The sequence below is a fragment of the Copadichromis virginalis genome, linkage group LG2 (assembly GCF_057382275.1).
Source record: "Copadichromis virginalis isolate Kocher_CV1m ecotype Utaka linkage group LG2, C_Virginalis_male_GT1.1, whole genome shotgun sequence".
In the NCBI taxonomy this organism is placed as follows: Eukaryota; Metazoa; Chordata; class Actinopteri; order Cichliformes; family Cichlidae; genus Copadichromis; species Copadichromis virginalis.
The window spans coordinates 22736599-22762646 of NC_140619.1; the positions used below are offsets into that span (position 1 = coordinate 22736599).

General features: G+C 42.5%; 2 protein-coding genes across 2 annotated transcripts; one reads left to right on the forward strand and one right to left on the reverse strand.

Annotated features, from left to right (window-relative positions):
• The first annotated feature begins 2409 nt into the window (after nucleotides 1-2409).
• On the forward strand, nucleotides 2410-14888 carry zdhhc2 (zDHHC palmitoyltransferase 2). Its single transcript, XM_085474021.1, has 13 exons — nucleotides 2410-3105; nucleotides 5341-5367; nucleotides 6982-7076; nucleotides 7698-7818; nucleotides 7997-8066; nucleotides 8179-8211; nucleotides 9334-9454; nucleotides 9790-9922; nucleotides 10549-10675; nucleotides 11972-12064; nucleotides 12298-12413; nucleotides 13545-13612; nucleotides 13701-14888. Exons 1-12 carry the CDS (start codon nucleotides 2979-2981, stop codon nucleotides 13583-13585), a joined length of 1104 nt encoding a protein of 367 aa, XP_085330147.1. The 5' UTR covers nucleotides 2410-2978; the 3' UTR covers nucleotides 13586-13612; nucleotides 13701-14888.
• Nucleotides 14889-14941: 53 nt separating this feature from the next.
• Nucleotides 14942-24498, reverse strand: cnot7 (CCR4-NOT transcription complex, subunit 7). The gene is made up of 7 exons (XM_085474022.1): nucleotides 24295-24498; nucleotides 23547-23670; nucleotides 23279-23472; nucleotides 21170-21331; nucleotides 19989-20133; nucleotides 19745-19855; nucleotides 14942-16424 (listed from the first exon to the last, which is right to left on the reverse strand). The coding sequence occupies exons 2-7, from the start codon at nucleotides 23661-23663 to the stop codon at nucleotides 16293-16295; spliced, it is 861 nt and encodes a 286-aa protein (XP_085330148.1). The 5' UTR covers nucleotides 23664-23670; nucleotides 24295-24498; the 3' UTR covers nucleotides 14942-16292.
• Nucleotides 24499-26048: the final 1550 nt, after the last annotated feature.

Here is a 26048-nt window from a genome sequence, read left to right on the forward strand (position 1 = left end):
GCTGTGCTGAGGGAAAAAAAGTTACATGCTTTAATATTAACCAGACTAATGTGTTTGCATTTCAGACTACTCTCTGTTTAAATATTGGAATAGCTGAGCTGCCTCTTTATTTCAGATCAGGCTTTGACTGTTACACCGACATGCACGTCACTCACGTGATCACTGTTTTCACGCCTGTAAGCGAATAAACCGCTCTCGGCCGAGCGTCCTCTCAACAAACTGCTGTTGCTTTCTCCTCTCTGTGATTACAGTGGACTGGTGGCAGCACCACACTAGATAAAATTAGCTGTTTTAATCTCAACCTGAAGGCAAATCATTAACAGTATTAATCATTGGGAACTTGGGGCTGTGTGGGTGTTCAAGACTCTAATCAGGGGCTTTTTTTAATCTTTGAATGATTAATTCAGCTCTAATCCTGCACTTACTGAAGTTACATGAAAGGTAGTGTCATTTCAGTGATCACACATTCATTCTTAGCTATTCAACTGTACTTTGCATTCCAGCTTGTTTTGATGAGGGCTTCACTTTTCCTTCACTTTCATGTGAGCAATCAAGTTCATATAAACAGATATTGTGCCATCTGAAAATGTCTGTTTAGTGGTGCTTCAGCAACTTCAAAGAACTGCACCAAGTTGAGAGACTATAAACATTAAAGAATTCCACATTCCACAGGCTGAGGAGCATCACTTATCCAAGTGTATTAGTCTGAATCCATGTGGAAATGTAACCGACGCCTGCTGTTGTGTCACGTTGTGGCTTCACTGAAAGCTTCAGGTCATCTGCGCTGCCCTCCAGCGCCATCTCTTCAATCAGTTTAATTTCCCTCCATTTAACTGGGCTGTACTTCCCAAAGTAACACACATTCATAAGGATATTTTCACTTTATCGTCAGATAAAACCTTACATCAGCTATTCTCATGTAAACTCACGTATTCATGATCACAATTAATTAAGCTTTGCACAACAGGGCTCTCAATAATGTGCATAGCAAATAATAATAATACACATGTGTAATATATTAATTAGTAAAATAAATACTTTTGAAAACTGGTCAAAAAGTGAGCCATAATGATCTGGATTGATTGACTTGATTGATTTTGGTCCGTGTACCCAAACACTGTGAGGCACACGAGGGGAGAGTCCATAGAATGAGCACAAGACCTGTAAGTGCTTATTGTTCTATCATTTATTCTATTATAGTTATATTTATAATTATGATTCATTTGTGGCCCACATTAAGTGTAGGTTGAAGTCCTTTCTGAAGAAATTTAAATACATTTTCTGTCCTTTGGTACATTTTACACGCATCAATTTGCAACGTTTGTAAAGTTCAACACATAAATTAGGGGATAACCAGCTTATACTGAAATATAATACAGCGAAGCTCCCAGTGATTCTGTGGTGCTTTCAAATAATTATTTTCATTGTTTATCATACTGTGTTATCTTTGCTGAGTCTTTCGCACTGTCCTTTTTTCTGTTTGCTAACTTCCTCTTCTTACATTACTCTATGAGTGCAGGCTGTATTATAGAGCATCCTGACTGGGTATGCCGTTGGGATGCAAGATGTTACTGTGCGGAGTTTTGGCGTGCTCTCTCTCAGTCTTCACTCCGAAGATTAAGAAGCTTTAGACCTGCAAAGGTTTGTGGTGTCATGCCCTGGCCCTAACCATGCAACATCAACTTTTGAAAAGACATGGCTGCACAACTTTGCACGTGCCTTCAGGGTTGCCCTTTTTGAATGAAGGAGAAAAAATGTCACAATAACAGCCTGCATCTCAAAGGCATACTGTGTCAGGGTACTCTAAAACAGCCTGCTCCTCTATACTAATGTTTCTTTCAATGTAAGAAGGGGAGGGTTAGGATTCTCTACAACACAGTCTGAAGGGGAAAAATATATGTTCTCCCTTCTAAATAAGAGGCCATGTTAACGCTGTAGCCTACACAACTGGAGCATGTGTTGATATGAAATGAGAAAAGGAGGTTAGAATACAGCCCGCACCCAGGAATGAGTAAATGTAAGGGCAAACACTACATACTATTACATATTAATACTAATATTTATAATCTAATGTGTGCCTATCCCTTTTAAAATACTAAGAAGGTGCTCTTTACTTACATTTTTATGGGATATTTGTTTCTGTTTCCCTTTGAACCTCCAGTTCTTTGCTTTTTTAAAAATCATAAATCACTGTGCAAAATATGGCACACGCTATAGTGTGCAGTCTGCCTGTACAAAGCATCCTGCGGCAGGACTGCGAGAATATTTTGCAGGTGGAGATGCAGTAGAAGCAGCTGGATCGCGCAGACCTCCGCCTCCACTGTCAAGCAATGATTAAACACAAAGGTAGGACGGAGAGAGAGGGACAGAAGAGCGAACAAACAAACAAGAACACAGAGAGCAGGATGAGTGTGTGAGGAAGGAGCTGAATCACATCACTCACTCCATCTGAACAAAAAAATAAAACAGACCAGAGAGGTACAACTGACCTCACAGTCTTGTGTAGACTGGACCTATATTTGTAGTCGGCGCGCGCGCACGAGTCCGTCTGAACTTGCTGAACCCATTTTCTGCGCGCGCTGAAAAATGTGCCAGGCTTGCAGCATCCCGCGGACGTCATGGCAACCTGTGGGGAAGCAGGCGAGCGCGGACTCGTAGTGAATGTGTGCTTGAGCTCGTGCACAGGTGTGCGTGAGCCGTCTGATGTGTTGTTGTAGTCTGTACTAGTAGTCGAGCAGGACGATCAGAGGGGAGAGCGGTGCAAGCAGCACCACCACCACCACCAGCAGCGGAGGAGGAGGAGGAGGCAGGGCGGGAGGCTGGTTTAGGATGTTGCGTCTGAGCTGTCGATTAGGCTGATCAGAGCCGGAGCTACGATGCAGTGACAGTCTACGGGAAGACACGCACACACACGCAGCGGGGGAGAAGAGGGGAGAGCACCACGCGAATGCGCACGGGAAATGATCCGCTCCTAGACTATGGCACCGTCGGGCTCGCGTAGTATCAAGCGAGGCTGTCAGAGAGTTTTGTACTGGATCCCGGTCCTGTTCATCGCTCTGATAGTGGCGTGGTCATACTACGCGTATGTTTTGCAGCTTTGCATAGGTAAGAATGAGCTGTCTCGGTAGTAAGGGGGGATGATGTGTGTGTGTAAGAGAGAGAGAGAGTGTGTGTGAGGAAAGGGGAAATGCCCCTAACTGGTGTGTGTGTGTGGATTTTTTGAGATTGGGTGGAAACACATTTCCCTTTCAGCAGTTTGTGAATCAGGCTTGTTATTTATTTATTTTATTTTGGCATTCACAAGAATGTCTTTATTGTTCACGCAGTGTGTGTGTGTGTGTGTGTGTGTGTGTGTGTGTGTGTGTGTGTGGACAGTCACATGACAACAACACTTCAGCCAGTTGTCAGCATATTGTTGCAGGCAAGTGAGAAATGTGTATTTTCACAGTGCAACTGGAGGACTGTGCAGCCTGCTTTTATTATGAAGTATGTAGCACAGGGTGTGAGATTGGGATTGGACCATCTGTCTCAGATTATCTGATTCTAACGCCTCTATCAGCACTATCTTAAAGTCTTACTGTAATAGCTTCAGGTTCAGTTTGCAGTAGCTTCATCGTGTGACAAACACTGCAGGCATTATCCTATAGCAATAAAAGTCTCTTATGGCTTTAGTCAGGCATCCTTCCTTCACTTCCCCTCCTGCAGCTGATTATTGGGTGGCGCGGTTACAGACGGCGAGCCTCCTCGGTGAGCAGTGAGCACAAAGTTGACCTGGATAGTGAGTAATGGTTTCTAGGATGTCTCAGTGGAGTCTCGGCAGCCTACTCTTGTGCTCCATTTGGCACATTGTCAGACCACAAGGAAAGAAAATCTGCTCTGTCACAAAAAAGGGGGAAAAAAAGAAGGGGGGGGGGGGGGGCACAATAATGGAGAACATCTAATGAGACCAAACAGAAGCAGTTTGATGTTCTGGCTGATTGATCCTTTATCTGATCTTCTCCAAATTTAGACAGACACCAGAGCTTAGAGTGTGCAGGAGTCATAGTGTCATGACACAGCAGCTAGATCCTGTCCCACGATGAACCTCTTCTAGAATTACAGGTCACCACGTGTCTGCCGCCACCCACAAGACTTCTTTCATTACTTCAGGGGAATAGAAAAATAGCCTTTTCTTTATAAAACTGCACTGTTTTGCTGAACAACGGGGAAACAACAGCGATGCTCTCGGGTCACATGGAACGGGCTGATGAAAACAGCAGCAGCAGGCCAGGAAAGTGGCCGCTCGGGGCCAGCGTGCTCTCCGCAGCCATACACAGAGTCAGTTGTGTGAAAGCATCATCAGCTGATACAGCTCGCTCATCAGCTCATGTTAATCCCATTGTCTGGCTTACATAATTCACCCCCAAGCTATCTGAGGTTGACCCACTTTCCCGCAACCCCCCCCTCCCTCACCCACAACATCAGCCTTTTGAACAATCGATCGCCTTTTAAAGATTGTTAAAGAACTGAAGTCAGATGCTGTTTAGCTTCTTGTCCATTTTTGGAGACACTTTTTGTCAGGAATGCAAACACGATTAGGGAGCGCTGATCCATGTACATGTCCTTAATCAAACACACACACCGTCAGACTCTGGGGTTTTTATGCTGGCATGGCAACATGCACACAGTTTTTGACTGTGTGCCACGATTCAGCTCCTTGGCTCACCTATTCTGAGTGTCTGTGTGTGTGTGCACGCTGCGTTACTGCCTGATTGCCAAAGATAGATGATTCCGTATGCTTAACTAATCATTGCTTTGAGGTAAATGTAAAAAACACCAACAGGAAATTTCCCAACAGGTCTTAACCTCTGCCTTTCTAATGTTTTAGTCCAGCGCTGAAGGTGTGTGTGTGTCCGTGTGTCCGTGTGCAGGTTTTTTTGGGATGCTCATCCAGGTGCTCCTGTCAGCCTCCAGCTTCACCCGGTCCCTTCAGTGGGAATTCACACACTCAGACACAGACACACTCGCTGTGCAGGATGCTCCTTTGTTTTTCACTACCTGTACTCAATGCTCAGCTATGGAGGAACAATGAGTCAAACTGTTTGACAGGGAGCGTGTTGCATATTGATTTTGTGACTGGTGTGAGACCCGACGTTGGGACGGAGGCTCTACAGAGTCAGCGTTTCTCCGTTTTGCTGATTTCAATTCAGGCGCTGACTGATGGCCGAGCATGTTGACAGTCACAATGAGAACCACCCCACACGTGGGTCATCCCCAAGTTAAGGAAGAAATGCATATGTGAAAAATCTGTTTCTGGTAGTCTGACTGTGCCTTTTCACTGTTTCCCTTTCCATTCTTCAGAGTCCATTGAAGACACAGGAGAAAAGGGTAAGTGCTTTATAATGGCGTTTATCATCCTGAGCTCCATGAGGCAGCTGTTCTCTGTTAGGTGTTGAGCTGAGTGGCCTTTTAGTCTTTGCAAAGGTAAGCCCTCCAGCTGGAAATGTGCCATTGGGTTTTGTCATTAAACTGTATGTTTAAAGGTTTTTATTTAGTGTGCATTTCACAATATGGAGGTAAGTTCAAAGACACCAAATGAAGACAGGAGTGGTTTGTTTTCAGCAGTCTTTTTAAGGAGGGAAGTTGGATGGAGTTAAATATTCAGACTCTCCAGAGGATAAATCCTGATAACTAGTAGCATTTAATGTCACCGACAGGTTAGATTCCACCTATTTTTTAAAAAAGAAACATGGCTAAATAATGTTAAAATGCATGGAAATATAAATTAATTGCTTTGTCAGAAGACCTATTAAGCTGTTACGCTGTAAACTTCATTGTCATAGTTGGAAAATTCCAGTTACATGAAACTGATCTCAGTTCAGTTCAATTTTAATTATATTGCGTCTTTGTCTCTCTTCGGCCGCTCCCTTTAGGGGTCTCCATAGCAGATCATCTGCCTCCATCTCACCCCGCCTCCAGCGTCCTCCTCTGTCACACCAGCCCTCTGCATGTCCTCCTTCTCTACATCCTTCTCTGAGGTCTTCCTGTTTTCCTCCTGCCTGGCAGCTCCATCTTCAACCTCCTTTTTCCTGTTCTGCACACGTTCAACCCATCTCAGCCTTGCCTCTTTAGCTTTAATCTCCAACCTGAGCTGTTTTTGTCCATTCTGGTCACTCCCAATGAAAACCTTTGCATCCTCAACTCTGACACCTCCAAGTCCGCCTCCTGTCTTATAGTTTATTACAATTTATAACCTCACTACCATCTTGTAAACCCTCCCTTTGTTTCTTGATGCTATCCTTCTGTCACAAACCCCCTGATGCTCATCTCCACCTGCTCCACCCTGCCCACACTCTCTTCTTCACCTCTCTTATGCATTGTCTGTTGCTTTGGATGACACCAGGCATTTAAGCTCATCCACCTTCACTACCTCCTTGCATCTCCACTGTTATACCTCCACTATTCACGCAGATGCATTCTGTCTTGCTTCTACTATAGATTTTCATTCTTCTTCTCTCCAGAGCATACCTCCACCTCCAGACTCTCTTTCACATGCTTCCTACCAAGTTTCATGAAATTCAGCTCAGTTGTTTTTGCTGACAAACAGCAATGGCACACTTCCACCCTGGCGCTCGCTTTAGCAGAGGAAATAATCAAAGAGACTCTCTGTAAATGGATTCTGTGCCTGCAATAAAATTTCCATCAGCACACACTTAAGGCATCTTAAAAGTAATTAAGCTGCATACTGAAGCCATGATTGGCTCAATGCTGAGTTTATACAACTTGTTCATTGAGCCCGATTTCTCCTTCACTTTGATTTACACCGTCCCAGTGTTTGGCACAACAACAAATAATAATTACCGCAGGCTGATTTTTAATACTCTACCGATTTTCCAATGAAAAAGGCGAAACTGAATCACCAACATCGTTCTTGTTCAATGGAGTGTACGCGCACCGCTGAAAATTGACGCTGGTGTTCTTCTTTCTTGTTTTTGCTTGCAGTCGTATACTTGCTGGTGTACCATGTCGTTTTCATCATGTTTGTGTGGGCGTACTGGCAAACCATCTTCACCAAGCCCATGAACCCCCTGAAGGAGGTGAGTGTGTCCGACCGTGACGCAGCGTGCATGTCGCAGTGTGAAGGGAAGCTGTAGTTTAGCGCTTCCCCGTGTGATTGAATGCTGCATTTAGACTAATAATACTCTCCAGTGGAAGTGCCTGGATCTGCACTCTTAATGGCTCTGATCCTGGCCACAGCACTTAAGCCCCGCGGGGTGAACGCATGCATACATCTTAAGAGAAAAGCCACGGTTGCAATTTCCACAGAGGCGAACCGCAGACACGCAGGCAGCAATCATTGGAATAAAAGTCCAGACTTACATGTGCTGTGCTGTTTGTTATGGTTATTTGTTTCCAGTGTTCGGTTATAAATTGTCCCGGTGGCTGCGAGGGCTGGAGAAAGCCCCCCACCCCACCCCAAAAAAAACACCAAAAGAAAACCCAGAAACAAATGGAAGAAAGTGCCCTGCTAAGTTGGCTTTCACAGTAGTAGAAATTCCCGCATTACTGATTCTCACACAGCATGGGGCTTGTCTGGCAGAATAATTCAATCGGTTTTAACAAATGCAAAGGGGCGGTGAACAGCAGTGATGGGAGATTGGTCTGCTGATAAATCACAGGTGTTGTTTGCCTTTCCCTCCGTGCTCTGCCCTCCATAGTTTCACCTGTCCCACTCTGACAAGGAGCTGCTGGAGCGTGAAGATCGGGGAGAGTCTCAGCAGGAAATCCTGAGGAGGATAGCCAAGGATCTGCCCATCTACACCCGCACCAACTCCGGAGGTACAGTAACGGCACGCGGTGCCGCTGAGGCAGAACAGCTGGAATAGTCAAGACTGACGCGCAGCTCTCAGAGCTCATTTCAGCGCCTGTCACCTTGTTAGTCTGTGGTCAGGAGTTAGGAGAGGCTGCTGGTACTGCTGCTGACGGCTGTGTGATTGAATTGGCTGTGTCTCCTCAGCAATCCGTTTCTGTGACCGCTGCCAGCTGCTGAAGCCTGATCGATGTCACCACTGTTCAGTCTGTGATAAGTACGGCTCCTCGCTCATGCACCTTTAGAGAACAGACCGCACTATTCGCCGCACGCAGGTGCACAGAGAGTTACTCACAGTTTCACTGACGTCTCACCCTGCTGTGTTACAGATGCATCCTGAAGATGGATCACCACTGCCCCTGGTATGGAGTGACTGTCTTTTATTTAACACACAGTATTGGATTATTGACACTGCATTAGTGCACCGCTGTACTCACGTGCACTTATGCTCTTTAGCGATATAAATTCCCTTTCAGTAAAGCCCCACAGCAATAGAGTTTCACTGCAATCCATCATACTGAGATTGCACCACATTGCCAGAGCATTCAAGATAACTAGCAAACAGGCCTCGTTTAGACCACACAGCCCAGCCCACTCTGCCCTTAACAGTTTCATAATGGAAGTGTTGCATATCAGGCTAGTGGAAAAAAATATAGACTAATTTTTTGGTGGAATTTTCATTTCTGCTTCCAATAATTTCATCATCACCTCTGAGCAAATTTTGATTCGGTGTTCCAGCTTTCATTTTTATCTAAGTCAGTAAAGCCTTCTGGAAAAACAGAAAAAGTTTCCCACCCCTGACGTAGATGCACAAACAGCTTGATTTGATACTCTAAGCTACCAGCTGGTTCTGGCAGCAGAGGGAGACAAGACAAATCCGATCCTAGTGTGTCTAATTTTTGGTAAACACGATCAGCTTGTTGGCTCTCTTGTGAATAATGCACCATATCTGGTGTTCAGGGGAAAAACAGGAGAATCAGTAGGAACTGTGTATATAGTTTATACTGGGACATGAAGCAATAAAATCTGAGATTTCTAGTTATTTATTTAATTAGCTGGTTTTATTTGGGAGTGAAACCACACACACCTGTGCTGGCCTCTGATTGGTTAAAAGGACTAATTGCTGGTTGATGATTTTTCCAGCTAAAAAACACAAACAAATTCACAAACACCTGATAGAAACACTACATTTCTGTCACTTTGCTGCCTGGCAGACTGTATCTTCCCCTTTTGTTGACTGAGCTATGCGTTTTTATTATAAAAACCCCTTTAAAAAGCTGAAATAATAGACACAAATGTAACAGCTGCTTTCTGTCGGCTTAGTTTCATTAGCTAACATTAAAAAAGGTCCCTCCCCCTAGCCCATCCCTGCTGCTCTGCACAGCGATGTAAAGGGTGTCCGAATTGTCTCAGGAATATTGAAGTGTGCATACAATCGTTTCCATCAGCAGCCTGCGTCCTTTCATCCATTCGTTATTTTGCAGGGTGAACAACTGTGTGGGATTCGCCAACTACAAGTTTTTCATGCTGTTTTTGTTGTACTCGCTACTCTACTGCCTTTTTATAACTGCTACGGATCTTCAGTACTTCATCAAGTTTTGGACTGTAAGTACGAAGCGATCATGGTGTAATATGTCCGTGCGTGAATGTGTTGTTGTTGTTGTTGTTGCTGTTGTTGTTTTTAAACAACTTGTTTAATCACAGATGAATATTTATGTTTTACCCTTTTTCACAAGGCTGGAGGTAGAGCACATTTCCGCCTAAAAGAATACCTGGTATGAACCAACCAGCTACTAAATTAGAGACTGCTTCCCTTAAAACAGCTAGTTGAAGTCTCTCCAGTTAGAGAAAACCCGCTGATGAGATTTAGTTTATTCTTGTGTCAGCTTTGTGCCGGTGTAGCTCTGTTAAAGTGTGTGTGTGTGTTTTTCCCTTCTCAGAACGGCCTCCCAGACACTCAGGCAAAGTTCCACATCCTCTTCCTCTTCTTCTCGGCCTCCATGTTTTCCGTGAGCCTGGCTTCGCTTTTCATCTATCACTGCTGGCTCGTCTGCAAGAACAGATCCACTCTCGGTAGGTAGCGTCCTCCGCGCCCGCATGCGTGCGTCTGTGTGTTTTGAGTTTTGACGCAGTGTTTGCAAAGCCTCAGCTGGACACCAGCGCTCTGTTTTCTAGGAATCTGCCTCCTCTGTTTGCACAGCATCGTCTTTGCACTAATGATGAAGGATGCTGTATGCCTTTTTCCCCCCTTTCTCCATCTGTCACCATTCTCATCAGCACACTGCCTTGATGAGCCTCTTTGGGCTGCTGTCAGACAGAGGAGTTTCCCATTATGCGTGCACAGTGGCACACTTTGTCCCTGTGCGTGGAGGAGAGTGGATTATCCAGAGGAGTATGTTACAGTGTAATGCAAAGACACAAGGCTGGGAGCAGTAAGCAGCTTAGTAAGAGACACTGATACGGTGTTCAGAGGGAGAAGTCACACCTGGCGAAACAGCCTGAGATCTAGTTTTTCCTGCACAACAAAGACACTTTGATTCAGAGTTGTTTTCTCGATGCCACAGTTCAGCCTGAGCGGGTCCCGCGATGATCCGCTGTTTGATCGAGCTCCAGTTTAAAATTAGCAGATTGTGCAGAGGCTGAGGAGGGAGTGCTGTGTTTCTAATTCTTCTTCTTCTTCTCCTCATCTGCTGTTACAGAGGCAGTGCGTTCTCCTGTGTTTCGTCACGGCACAGATAAGAACGGCTTCAGTCTGGGCTTCAGCAAGAACTTCCGCCAGGTGTTTGGCGATGAAGTCAAATACTGGCCAATCCCTGTCTTCTCCAGGTGAGCTCATCAAAAGCAGCTTGAAAACCACTTCTCAAATACCAGACAAAGCATTTGAACCAGTCATAAATGATTAACACCAGCCTACAGAGGGTTATTTTACAGTTTATAAACCCCGATGACCACTAAAATTTCAGTCTAGCCTGAAGAGCAATCAGGTCAGAGACTCGAGGAGCTGCTTCAGGATACAATAATGTGATCAGTAGAATTATAATCATCCCACACCTGCTGAGAGGCTAATATGTGACTGAAAAATGTCCAAGCATGATATCAGAGCATTCTTTTATGTTTTTTTCCCCCTGGTATCTTAAGTAAAGTCATACAAACAGCCTATTCAGAATGTTATATTATTAGATCAAAACCAGCTCTGAATAATGCCGGCATAAACATTTACACTTACAGTCATGTGGGGAATTCACATTTATCTTCTTCATAATCATGTCCTTCAGGCAATGTTGTAAAAAAAAGAAGCAGTTTAGGGAATTATTTTAGCATATTTAAACACAACGTTGTCAAAGCAGCCGTGAATGAATGAAGTCAGCAGTGAGCTCAGGGATTGCTGAGCATCGCCACTTAGTTTGAAACAAAATGGTTCAAAAGAGACAGAAAGTCCCAGAAGAGACAGCAGCAGAGCATTAGATCTCAGGAAACAGCAACATCACCGCTGTGAGTTGATGCTGATGCTCCAGTTTTGCAGCTTAAATATTATTTTGTGACTATACAGCAATTTGGCAGTGACAGCTATATGAACTGCAAAGTAACAAGAATCTGACCTGCGATAAAAATGGAACATGGACTTCCTGGATGTCACGTTACAATTAACTACACGCCAAGCTATGCTGTTATTTAAATGTAAATATCTGATGTTTTAAAGAGAAAAGCTGTAACCGTGCTTATTTGTGCTGTAAAGTTGGATTTTTTTAACACTGTAGTCGATGGGGTTTGACGGAATGTTGGTGGCGGGCTCAAGTGGCCACTAGAGGAACTGCAGCTTTTAGCATTTCACAGCGGTTGGTATGAATAGCAGTTTTTGGTGGCTAGTGTTACCTAACAACACTGCATTGCATAACTAACTTTGCAGAGTCGTTTTCCTGCCTTGATTATCCATACATGCTTTAATGTTTAGCTTTTTTTAATCCTATAATTTCAAGGGACTCATATTCAGTAAAAACATACACAGGTTTGCTTTAACAGAATCTGCTTAAACTTAAATATGCATCCATAACATAGAACACTTACAATCTGCAGTAATTGGATCATGACAACTGTGCTTCTTCTTGTCTGGTGGCCTTACAGTTTAGGCGATGGCTGTTCGTTCCCAACCTGCCTGGTGAATCTGGATCCGGAGCAGCCCTCCTCACCAACTGGCTCCAACCCAGCCAACAAGAGGTGAGTAAAAAATAACACCATCCAATTAATATGTGAACTCGAGTACTTTACAGAAACAGAGTCTGCACAGCTGCATATTAGCCTATAGGGGTTTTATCAATTGTGCAGATTTAATTATGCAAGAAAATAGATCACCTGTTAGCAGCTCCATTATCAGTGATGGGTCTCCAGGTTTAGATTACAGGAACATTTTGCATTGATTTTCACCCCCGGTTCTGTTTGTGTAATCTTAGTGCAGCAGAGGGCCGTCAGTTCCCCTCCAAACCACTCAGAGAAAGCCAGAGTCGTCTGCTCACCAGCACCCCCTCCTGGTCAGAGAATGAAACTGCAACGGACAAGGACAGAAAGGGTAAGATGATGCTCCTTCTGTAGGGTTCTCCGCAGCTGCTTGATGATAAAACAGCAGCACTGTACCAAGGTCTTGAGCCACTCATTTTCAGAGGAATGGTTTTTTTTAGTAGCTATTGATCAAAGGCTGAGGTATGCCAAATCACACGAACCAGACTGAAAATCAGGCCTCATGGGGTGATGAATGCAAATTTGAAAATTTTGGCTCAAAACATTGTTAGTATGTGCGAAGGAGGTCAGGAGTACGGTGGCCCTGAGAGGCCAAACACACTGCAACTTAAGAAAACACCAGCAATAAGAAACACGTTGCAAAGCACACAAAACAAAGGGGAAAAATGAAAACAGAAATAGGAAAAAACAGATTTCCAAAAGCAAGGGAAGTGTTTTTGGGGAGACAATAACTCGACGGACCAGTTACAGGAACCAAAATATGCTAAGAATTGCTCTGGGAGACACTTAAAAGAAGTGGAGGATCTATCGGTTTTATGAGGAAAGAAAAGATGAGAGGTAAGTGTGTTAGCCTAACTATTAGCCTAAAAATTCGTCATCAGTATTATATGAATCATCAGATTAACACACACCTAGCATATTTTGGTTCCTGCAACTGGTCCGTCGAGTTATTGTCTCCCCAAAAACACTTCCCTTGCTTTTGGAAATCTGTTTTTTCCTATTTGTTTTCGTTTTTTCTATTTCTTTTTTCCTATTTCCGTTGTGTTTTGTGTGCTTTTGCAGCGTTTTTCTTATTGCAGCGTTTTTCTTATTGCTGGTGTTTTCTTAAGTTGCAGTCTGTTTTTGTCCACTCAGGGCCACCGTACAGGAGAGACGGTTGTGTTGACAGCCATCAGTAAAACACGTTGGAGGCTCTGTAATGGTTTGGGCTGGATTCCCCTCGGTCGTGTTTGGGATGTTGTCATAATTTATGGAATTATTATTCTTTTTTGCATGGCAAAAATCCCAAACACGCCGTGCAGTGAAATATATGTGTGTGTGTGGAGCACCATCAGTCATGGATTGCTGCACCTATTTCCCATTTTCCAGTTAAAATGTTAAAAACTGAGTGCGAGCTCAGGAGTTTTGCACAGTACTGCACTCCAAGATGTTGAGTAATGTTCCACCTGTGTGTTTGATTCAGGTGCCAGTAACCCAGGGATGACCATAGAGAACGAGGCGTAACCACGTTTGACACTACAAACCAGAAAAGTATGTTTACGCTCACGCACACCTTACCTGCAGAATGAGATTCAGGATTATATTTTTAAAATTCACGTTTCCTTGTTTTGTCTCGCAGGTCTATGCTGCCCCCTCCTCTGTGTCCGTGCCTATCAGAACGTGACGTGGTGGTGACATCATATTTGTCGTTTTCTATTAGTGCACCATGCTTATGAGAGACTGACTTCGCTAACAAACCGGAGGAAAACATAATAATCGTCATTTACTTCTCTTATCGTTATTATCTGCTGCTGCCTGAAAGTTGGAACAAGTCGACCGTATTTGAAACTGCATTCCAATTATCCCGTTTTCTTTTTTCTATACAGACAAGCACAGAGCAGCAACAGAAGAGCGGACTTTTTGCACTTTGAACTATAAGTGAGCTGCTTTTGTACGTCCCAGTTCAAAAGTCTGCAAGTCTGTTCGTTTTCAGTCGTTCTCACAGCGTAGCGCTCGAGTAGATGCAGTTTGCCAAATGTTTGCTCTGAGTATAGATTAGTAGTGATGTTAATGTGCTATATAACTGACATTCCTTCAGACATTTTTCTTTTTCTGTTTCTTTTTTTGTCGTTTGAGGGGCTGGGGGCAGGTTTCTCCACCCGCTGTGTTGAGTATTGTGCAAGTTGATGAAATGATGCATGCTCTCATCTCAGGATGTCAACGCAAACACACCTTGTGAAGTGAACGTGTCCCCCGCCCACTACAGAAAAGAGTAGTTAGTAGTAATTAAATTCCAATAAGGGCTCTGCTAGATCTTTATAGCATATATGAGGATGTTGCCGTCACACCTAAAAGCTGGTGGTGCTCTGTGCGTATGACAGCGCCCCTCCCCCAGTCCCCCCTCCTGCCAAATATGTCCTACAGTCTGACGTCAAACTGCTGGCCAAAAAGCTTCCCGACTGTTCTGTCTATGAAGGGCCCGCCAGCAAAAACAAGCCTTTGTGCGATGCTGCTGCAGATTCTGTTGATTGTTTTAATATCTCACATGTTGTGGATGTACTGCAGAGCAAAAAAAAGAAAAGAAAAAAATCTGCTCCGGTCGCTTCGTGTGGTTCACTTTGACCTGAGGCTGGAAACGATTAAAAGCGTCACTGAAAATTAAAGAATGTACGCTCTTCTCAAAACAAAAAGCTTCATAGTGACAGTCAGTGTTCGATCTCTATTTTTCTATTCTTCTGTGTATGACTTAAAGACTATATGGATGTGAGAGGCAATGTACTGTACAGTTGTGATGCCTTACAAGAATAAAATGAGCTCATCTTCGGTCTCACTCGATTCTTTAATGGAAGAACGCGAAGCCACTGAAAGATACGATGGTAGAAAAATTTCAAGCCTTTATTTACAAAATCATCTAAAAACATTCCTCTTTTTTATTGCATATTCTTCTTCGACTCGGTTACAGTGAGAGAAAGACGTACTGCAGAAAGAGGGAAGTGCTTCAGCTGTCGAGTTTCTGTCACCGGAGGTTAATAAGCCGTGAGCCTACGCTTTAACACGCACCTATGCAAGTTCAGGATACTATTCAACAACAGCGTTTATTCTTGTTTTTGTTTCTTTTGTACATGCGGCAGTTTTATGCGGCATGAATGAACTGGAAAAGCAACACTTGAAGGGAACCAAAAAGCACAAAAAGTCTAATTCAAAGGTCAGAACTACAAATGAACTCCCGCTTGTTAAAAAAGCACCGTCACTTCGAGTAAAACATTCCTCTTCTTTTATTTCAACACTAAAACTATAAATTAAAACAAAAACTGACTCTCTGGTGGTTACTCAGTGGTTACCTCGGCACTTCCTACAGCTTTCATTCTGTTTTTCTTCCCAACACATTTTTGTTGGTTGGCTGAGGTGATGTGTATCCATGATGTTTACACGCACATCAGTGTGCATCCATTCTGACCAACTGATAATAAAGAAATGGCATCCACTTGCTTTATGGTCTGCACCGCTTTAAAAGGCTTATTACAGTGGACTTAGCTCTTACTCGGGTCGTTATAAACTTAACATTAACGGGACCGATTAGAAAAATCCTCAAGATTCAAGTGCATGTAAACACACCCCAACTATCAGAGAGGAAATCTGTGTGGACTTAGTGTTGAAATGGGGGCAACTAGTCCATGCCAATAAATTAAAAAGTTAAAAGATAAGAATGCAGTTATTATTAAGGCTGAGCGTGGTGAGAGTTGTGATCGTACAGCTTTACATGTTCACAATGTGAAATGGGAACATAGAGAAGGCAACAAAGAGGCCAGAGAGACACACAAACACACCGGAAACATTTTCAGCTTTCCTTATAAAATCAGGTTAGAGCTTTAAAGTGCAAAACATTTCTACAGAACACTTTAGGAAAACTAAAATCCCACCTTTTTAAGCATGTTAAATTGAACTGAACCGACCACACGCCGTCTACGCTGCCTCTTAGGAATAAAAGACTAAACTCAAACATGCAGTTGTTTGCATGTGTGAGGACAGCGGTGATTCTTTTTTTTTTGGACCATCATATTCATTGGTCTAAAGTGAGCAGAGCCTATGAGAAACTTGAGAAACAGCTTGCTAAACGATGCACGTGTAGGTTATTTTCTTCTTCCATCATTATTGTCACTCGGGAGCTTGGCGTCAGAGCCGCACTGATTTTGGGTGTGAAGTGCAGGATGGGAAGAGTTTCGGAGCGATGTCACGACTGCTGCTTGTTAGCCTCTTCTTCATAGGCGTTTCCGGTTCCGTTCTGGACATAGGCGGAGCCTGAGCCGAGCCCGTACAAGTGACCACAGTACTTTGCATCGTCGATATGATCCTCAAAGAACATCTATGGGAAGGATTACAAAAAAACCCACACAATAATACAATCGATTAGTGGTTAGGATAACACACAAAGTGTGAAAAAAAGATCACGTCAAAGTGTACCAAGTAAATAAAGGGCCAAAATTACCGATATCAGTTATTGGTATTGGTGATATTGATATCATAGTGGTATAACTTTCCAGAATAATTATTTAAGACAATAAAACAAACCTTCCAACACACATTACTGTTTGTAATGCTTTCATTCAAGGTCAACACTATGCTTCCTCAAGCATTCAAGTCACATGACTTCAGAACAACTAAACACAGCAGAGCAGGGAGGAGGGGGTGGAGCCTGTGTGAAAGAAGCGCTGTTTGCACTGCCATGTCTACTTTCTGATGATTGGGAGTAACGCACTGAACCTAGAGAAGAAAAACAAAGTGAAGTATCAATTCTTTCATGCTGGTATCGATCCAATACAAGTACCAGCGTTAGTATCGATACTTGCGATATTTGAATCGATCTGCCCACCTCTATCAAAGCGCAATAAACCTGTATTATTAGGTTTGGCCAGCACGGTGGGGACTTTTCTGGTTGCTATGGGAAAACCAGCCTACTGCTTACTTCAATCCAGAATTACATTCAAAGTCCGGCTCCTCACATACAACGGCTTAAATAATCAGGCCCCATCTTATCTTAATGACCTTGTAGCAGAGGTGTGGACTCGAGTCACATGACTTGGACTCGAGTCAGACTCGAGTCATTAATTTTATGACTTTAGACTTGACTTGAAAAAATGTTGTAAGACTTGTGACTTGACTTGGACTTTTACACCAATGACTTGGGACTTGACTTGGACTTGAACCGGTTTACTTGAAAAGACTTGATATTTTACCCCAAATATAAAATTTAACATGCATATTATATAGAGATTGAAAATGTGACGTCATTCACGGGTAGAACCGCAAAGGATTCTGGGAACTCGTGGCAAGCGGTACTAGCGCACGCAGGCTTTCAATTAAAATCAGTTACACAGCGATAAAAAGAAACACAAAAATGTCAAGAAGCCGTTGTATTATTAACTGCAATAGCCGGTCGCATGACAGCCACGGGAAGCCGACGGGTAAAGAGATCGGTTGTTATCGGATTACGTCGTTGAAGAGAAATTGTTCAAGCCATGTTTCCGAAGTAACAAAGACGCGACGGATGGCCTGGATTGCAGCCATTCAAAGATCAAATATAACGTCCCAGAACACTCCAGCTCACAGGTTAGTCTGCTCCAAGCATTTACACGAAGGTCAGTGTTTTTTAGTAGTTAATACGTCATTTTCATAACATAATTGGTGATATAGGTTACAAGCAAGTCTGGCGCTGAACAGAAATGGTCGCGCTATGCTCCTTTATTTATTGTGCATAAATAGTGAATTGTCCTGACACAATATTGCGTTTCGCTTCTGTTATTATGGTACATTGACAAAAACATATGCTTTTATTCACAGGATAAAACAGGTTTTTTGTATCACTAATTGCCCAGTGCGATTACAGCATACAATATTATTGTCACTGCTACATTTCTGTGATGCTACCAGAAATTATTTCCACTACTAATTAATTACCGTTGAGCTCAAAGGTCCTATTAATAAACGGTTAACGAATGTGTATTTATGACGACGATTTGTGAGACTGGTAAACTTATGATACGTACGATGGTCTTTCGTTCTACACGGTGCATTTCAAGGTCCTGCACCCATCCGTCGGTAAACTGTACCTGGGCTTGTTGCAGTGACCGGAAGTTACTAAACTTCATGAGTGTGTGCACTCACTCCAAGAACCGTATGATTATAAATATGCATATAAATATGCTAAGATGAGATAGCTGACTTCATCTAACTAGCAAATGTTTTCCAGGCTACGTTGGTGATACAGTTTTTTTAATGTGTATGATATTTTTGTCATGCGATTTTAAAGCCGGTCCTACAACCGCATCCAAGAATAACATGCAGCTTATCTCAGAACTGTCGGTGAAAATTATTCTTGGAGCTAGGTTTAATTGAGCTGCATTTTAAAGAGGTGCAATTTCACAATTTGTGTATATTTTCTAAGTTCACTATTTTGTCATGTGTTGAGAAAAACACAGATTTTAAAATTACATGGTCTAATATTTACATTTAGCATAACTGCAACATTATTTTTTCGTTTTTTTTTTTTTTAAAGACTCGAAAGGACTTGAAATTCAAAGTTTCAGACTTGTGACTTGACTCGGACTTTTACACCAGTGACTTGAGACTCGACTGTGACTTGCCTGACATTACTTGAGACTTGACTTGAGACTTGAGGATAAAGACTTGAGACTTACTGAGACTTGCAAAACAATGACTTGGTCCCACCTCTGCCTTGTAGTACCATATCACCCTATTACAGCACTTCACTCTCGCTCTGCAGGCCTACTTGTTGTTCCTAGAGTATTTAAAAGTAGAATGGGAGGGAGAGCCTTCAGTTTTCAGGCCCCTCTTCTGTGGAACCAGCTTCCAGGTTGGATTCGGGAAACAGACACTATCTCTACTTTTAAGATTAGGCTTCAAACTTTCCTTTTTGCTAAAACATATAGTTCGGGCTGGACCAGGTGACCCTGAATCCTCCCTTAGTGATGCTGTAATAGGCGGAGGGATTCCCATGATGCATTCAGTATTTCTTCTTCAGTCACCTTTCTCACTCACTATGTGTTAATAGACTTCTCTGCACTGAATCATATCTGTTATTAATCTCTGGCTCTCGTCCACAGCATGTCTTTATCCTGTTTTCCTTCACTTACTCCAACCAATCACAGCAGATGGCCCCGCCCCTCCCTGAGCCTGCTTCTGCTGGAGGTTTCTTCCTGTTAAAAAGGAGTTTTTCCTTCCCATGGTCACCAAGGTGCTTGTTCATAGGGGGTCATATTATTGTTGGGTTTTTCTCTGTATGTATTATTGAGGTGACAGTGGTTGTGATTTGGTACTGTATTAATTGAATTGAATTGAATATTATTTATGACATTAAACACTTTACTGTTGAGTTTATGGTCAGATCAGTCGTCAAACAATCAGGATGTGAGTGAAGTGCAGACTTTAAATCACAGAGTTTTACAAAAGTACTCCATTAACGGTTTAGGACTTGAAGCCATTTTTACAGTGTCCCCAGCTCTATGTTCATGTTGACCCTACACTCAGCCTTTCTCAGAGACTGAAGTTTTTAAACTGATTACATGTATTAAACACGTCTGAGTTTTGGGTTGATAACGTGTTAACCTGTATTATAAACTGGGTCCTTATTCTGATCCTCTCCACTCTCGAACACGGGGTACGTACCTCTCTCATCTTGAAGAAAGCCATGCCTGTGAGCAAAGAGTCCGAACCAGCCTGATGTTGTGGTCCAATCCTCTCCAGCTCTAGTTGCTCAGCTACTTCCTGAAGCCCACCCTGAAAGCAACACACTTGAGATCAGTGCATGCAGTCAAAGTAAAACCTGAGGGATTGCATCAGAAATCAAGGTGATTAAATTAATAAAGCAGGAGATGCTGCGTGCATGCTGCTGGAATATTTATAGAAGCACCTTCAGGTTTTTACAGCTCTTCATGAGGTACTTGACATCGTAAATGACTGGGAAGTACAGGCGAAGAATCTCAAAGAAGTCCACCTCCTCCTCAGGAAGGTTAGCGTTGGACAGAATCTTAATCAGGTATCCAAAGTCATAGCCACTGTAAAACACACACAGCACACACTTTAACAAAGTTGCTTAGGAGCACAGCAGCTGGTGTCAAATACTATATCACTTTCAGTCTCCAAGGAAACAAAGATAACTAAGAGTTTCATATCAAAGAAACATTGAAATAAAAATACACTGTAGTTATAAATTCCATTGTGGCAACTGAGAAAACTAGACGAGAATAAAAGTGACATCAGTGACCTTCAAACCCAATCTTTGGTTTTTTTGTCCCATTTTTTTTCTCTTTGGTATTTTTTCATACATAAAAATGAGAACAAATGATGTGTTTTTGTGAAAATCTGCTAGTAACAAAGTAGTTAAGTTAGTAGTTAAAACCAGTTCTTTGCAAAGTAGTGTGTTAGATGTGGCTACAACACTGGTTCATCTCTTGAGTTAGGTGCATTTAATGCTAGGACGATTCAGAGGTCAGTGCTAAATGGCTTCACAAACAAACAGAAAAAAAAAACATTCCTCTGAATATTTTCAGGTACAAACACTTGAAAAAAATCAGTGAAAAAGTCGTCAGTGTTCAGAGGAAAAGTTTGAAGGAGCTTTAGAAAGCCTGACAGCAAGTCTGGCTGCTTGGAAGCAACATGCAAAGAAAGACGGCACAGTGCTGTGTTTTTGGTGTTAACACGTTTGTGGCTAAATAATCTTGGTGCTCTGTAACATTTCTTATTAAAAAGACGAGACAAGACAAAACTATTTGACAGGTTAAATATAATTTCAAATTGAAACTAAACAGCATGTCTGAACAGCTCAGCAGACATGTAATTTGGTTCAAACACTCATATTTGAAGAGCTTTTACAAAGGTAATATATAATATTCAAACTCGGTGATAGTGTACCAAAGGTAAAACGCTGTGTTTCTAATAAGTGCTTTGTTATTAAAGAGTAAAAAATTGTGGAAATCTGCCTTTGCTGCCATGTGTGTATAAAATAGCTATAAGCCAGTTTCTGGATGTGAAGCAGCAGGTAAACACAAGTGTTACTAATGACACTGCGAAGATTAAGTCAGAGCAGAATACCTGTGAAAAGACAGCCACTTGACTCCGTCGCAGAGCACCACACCTGATGTCATCAGCAACTCTGCAAAGTAAAGCGTCTCAATGCCTTCGTCCTCGTGCTTCTTGAACTGAATCCCTGAAGTGGTCAGGAGCTCAATGGAGTCCTGTGCATACATATCTTCTCTAAAGGGGAAGAAAGTCACAAACAACAAAGTCAACTAGGTAACAGGTCAGTAATCAGTTTAAGTTTAGGGATTATAATGTTGCTCTTGAATGACAAATAAACTGGCCGTACGAAATTTTACAACATTAGACAATCAACTCATGTTTAATTTGGACAGCTTTTTTCTGGGGGACAAAAAAAAATGTGTAATAAATTAAAATGCCAAGTCTCAGGATTCATTTGAGTAGGTTTAGATGAATATTACAAAAATGTAAGGGAGATCAAACCCTTTAACACACTGCACCTAAACTGCAAACAGTGAAGAAAAAGAAAGCCACAAAACTAAACAGAAATGTACTAGAAGAATATCCTCTGTTCAAATAAAAACTAAAACTAAAAGAAAACGTTGATTGCCAAAATCAGCTGGTTGGGTCTTTTGTGGATCCGCAGAAAAAATATATAGATGGTAGCAACAAACTATGAATGCACTTCAGGATGCAGCGTACATGTTTTTCCTTCAAGAAACGACTCCCTGTCCATGACTTCAGAGCTCTCACCACTGACAGGCTGCAGTTTGCAAAAAATGTACAAAAAGAAATAAAGTAGTGTTTTGGAACCACGTTCTGTTTGATCAAACCAAAATTTACCTCTATTAAAATGATTAAACATATCTAGGAAGGGAAAAGCTTGGAACATAAAATGCCACATCATCATCTAACATCGAAGGGCTTCTGTTAGGATTCGTGCACGTAACCCTGCCAAACGCCCTGGCTCACTGGTGTTGATGATTTCACTGCTGGCAGAAGCCATACGTTGAATGCAGAGTTGTGCTTACATTCAGCCAATTGCATCAGAACCTGTTGGATGTTTCATTATTCAGCAGGACTACAATCCTCTACATAAAACCAAAAGGCTTACAAGAGTAAAAAGAAGGAAAATTCTCGACTGGCCGAGTCAGCCCTCTGATTGAGCGCCATTCCAAAAGGTGGCGGTAGCTGACACAAGCAGCAAAGAGCTGTACGTGAGCAGTTGAGGACTGGGAGATCATCAGCAGGGAGGTTGCAAAGCATCTGCAACTGTCTTTAAGTCAAAAACTCAAAGCAGTCGCTTACAAAACTGCAAACACAATGATTTTGTGTGTATTTGAATAACTTTTGAGCACCAAAACTCTGGGCCCCTGTCTCACACACTTCTCTCTCTAGTTTTAATGCAATACTCAAAATTAAAGCTGAGACTTGGCAGTGTAGTGTAGTATTAATTGTTTTATTTCAAACTTAGTGTCATATTGAAACAGTGCGTAGACCAAAAGCTGTCCAAATATTTACAGTCGGGCCTGCATGTAGAAACGATTCATGTCCCGTTAAAGCTGGAGTGGAGACTTTTACACAGAAAGAAACAAACTTATTTTACATCCAAGTCCTTTGTCAAATGCATTCACACAAAGCGGATCAAGCCCATCAGATAAATCTCTCAACATTTTGTATTGACAGATGGATACAGTGCCACACTACAGTAGTGAGTAAAGGCATGGCACGGTTTTCTTACTGTCAGAAGGCAGACAGCAACAGCATGTCCACACTGCAGAGTTAACTGCAAATCTGGACACATCTAAATTGAATACGAGAAAAATAAAGTCTGATCAGTAGAAGGATTTTGGGGGAACTTTGTATTGCTGGTTTTTAGGGAGTCAAAACCCCAGTAGTGTGTGCAGTTACAGTATTTCACAAGCAAGACAGCATCTCTGTCTTTCCAGCAGCAGTGAACGCTGTCTGTTTATTATACTTAAGAACGAGCCAGGAGTACTGTAAACAATGGAGCATCTTCGTATGTATAACATGTAGTTTAAAAAAAAAGTCAAGAAAGGATTTACTATTTGCACGCACTGATGGGCCGTTATCAGCTGATCAATCCATCTATGGGGCTCCAGCAGGAATACAACAGACAGACAGACCGGATTGCAATCTTACGTGAGGTTAAACTTAAAATTGAACTGCCACGTTGACGTCCCGGGTGGGTAGTCCCCCTGCTCGTTCATAAATGTGAGGCCCAGCTGTATTATCTTGAGCAAATCCACATTGCAGCGCAGCAATTGGTACTGATAGTCAGCGTTGCTTCTGAACTCTCCGATCGGTCTGGCTACAACACCTGGAAACTCCGTGTCCTGCAAGCAGACGAGTCACGATGAACAACGGAAATGTGGGCACGGAGAGGCGCCGCGACTGTGGCACCACTCACCATAGCAATGTAGTTGTACTTTCGAATGACATGTCGTATCCTCTTCAGCTCCTCCTCCAGGTTGTTGGCCCAAACCTCACATATTCTTTGGCTGTGATCCACAGTAGCTGCGGGCATAGTGCCACTTCACCATGCAAGGAGACAAAGAATTGTACTTGAATATAAACACAACATCTGCAACGTGGTGCATAAGTGTACTGTCATAGGTCAGCATATTACATTAAAGGGGGCTGAACAAGTGCACTTTAACACCTAAACCAAAGGCACAGAAGGATTCCTGACACAGCACTTGACTGAAAACAAATGAGGCTTCTATATTGGGCACAGGAAATAACTTTAGCCTGCTTGTGGTACACTGGGGAAGCTAACTTTACTCGCAGTTAGTGTTTCTATTCTAGTATAATGTATGCTAACTGTTGTTACAGTGGGAGGAGCAGCTATCTCCTCATGATGAGCAGGACGGGCTTAGCCGACTGCTCTTCGCATTAGCTCGGGTTTTCGGCAGCACTTCGGCTAGCTAGGTTACCTGCAACAGTTAGCAGGCTGCAGAGCTAGCATTAGTTAACACGGGCAGGAGGAATAGGAGCTCTGTAATGAGACAAAGCAGCTCCTGCAAGTGGACAGCTAGCTCACAGATAACTGAGACTGTGTGCAGAACATGAAAGAGACTGGTGCAAGCACGCACACACAGACACACACTCGGCGCCACTTTGATACAGCAAAGGTGAACGTAGCTTCGTTAACTTACCGTTCCCCAAACCGGGCGGGTGTGTGTTTTAAGCGTGTACTATCAGAAAACTGTTAGTTTGTTCCACGTTATAGTGTCGGGGGAGTTTCCGCTAACTTTTAAATACTTTATATTCAGTATCGTATTGATGTCAACCTACGGCTGCCATCATAGCTGAGCCTACAACTGGACGTCATCACGTAACACAGCAACGTCATACGCGTATATACGTGTGTAAGTATAGCTTAAGCACAGAGCCCTTGAAAACTGTACTAATTTTTTTTTTACTATATTAGATATGCACTAGTGCTCCAGTCAGTATAATGAAAATGAATACATGAATAAAAGTCATTTCAGTAAATAAAAACACAACAACAACAACAACAATAATAATGTTGTTGTTATTAATATTATTATTTACTTTTGTCAGCAAAGTATGAACACCAAAAAAAGACCAACCCAGCAGCAACGTTTATTCTAGAAAATGATTAGAAGAAAGTTCGGTTTCTACCACAAAAGAAAGTTAAAAAATCACAATCAAAACTAATTTGGTTATGATTGTGACAAATATATTGCAGCATTTTATTCTCCTAATCCAATCACATTCATACATTTAAGAATACTTTAACCTTAACCTTAACCAACTAAGTTCTAGTCTTGTGGAATACTCCAAGTTTTTTTATTGATCCAAAACCAAGTAAATACAGGCTCCGTATTACATTAATTTGAATCTATACCACCAGCTTATGGACGGTAGAGCAGTGTGTCATGATTTAGAAAATGAATTATCATCAGTTTGCAAATTTTGAACACATTTTAATGGTCACTAAATCGTCACAATAATTAGTTAACAAAACAAAAAACACCATTCAGCTTTTGTTGAAACTGCATTTTATTGGTGACCTGGAAGGTAAATATGTCTGTCTTTGAAGCACTGTTGGTCAGCTTCTGCTGGTTAAATGTGACGTAGGTGATAAATAAAACAGACATGACAGTCAACACAAAAACATTCAGACATCTTTCATAGTGCATGTTTGATATATATACACTCAACAAAAATATAAACGCAACACCTTTGTTACTGCTCCCATTCCCCATGGGATGGACGTAGAGACCTAAAATTCATTCCAGATACACAATATAACCATCCCTCCCAAACAGTGGTCACAAATCAGTCCAAATGTGTGGTAGTGGGCACATCTGCTATATTGAGATAATCCATCCCACCTCACAGGTGTGCCACATCAGGATGCTGATCTGACATCATGAGTAGTGCACAGGTGTACCTCAGACTGCCCACAACAAAAGGCCACCCTGGAATGTGCAGTTTTTTGCGCTATTGGGGGTCTGGGGACCCAAAACCGGTCAGTATCTGGTGTGACCACCATTTGCCTCATGCAGTGCAACACATCGTCGCATGGAGTCTATCAGATTGTCAATTGTGGCCTGTGGAATGTTGGTCCACTCCACTTCAATGGCTGTGCGAGGTTGTTGGATATTCGTGGGAACTGGTACACGCTGTCGTATACGCCGGTCAAGCACATCCCGAACATGCTCAATGGGTGACATGTCCGGTGAGTATGCTGGCCATGCAAGAACTGGGACATTCTCAGCTGCCATCTGCCCTGAACAATGTGAACCATGATTCATCCGTGAAGCGCACACTTCTCCAACGTGCCAGATGCCATCGAATGTGAGCATTTGCCCACACAAGTCTGTTATGGCGACGAGCTGGAGTCAGGTCAAGACCCCGATGAGGACGACGGGCATGCAGT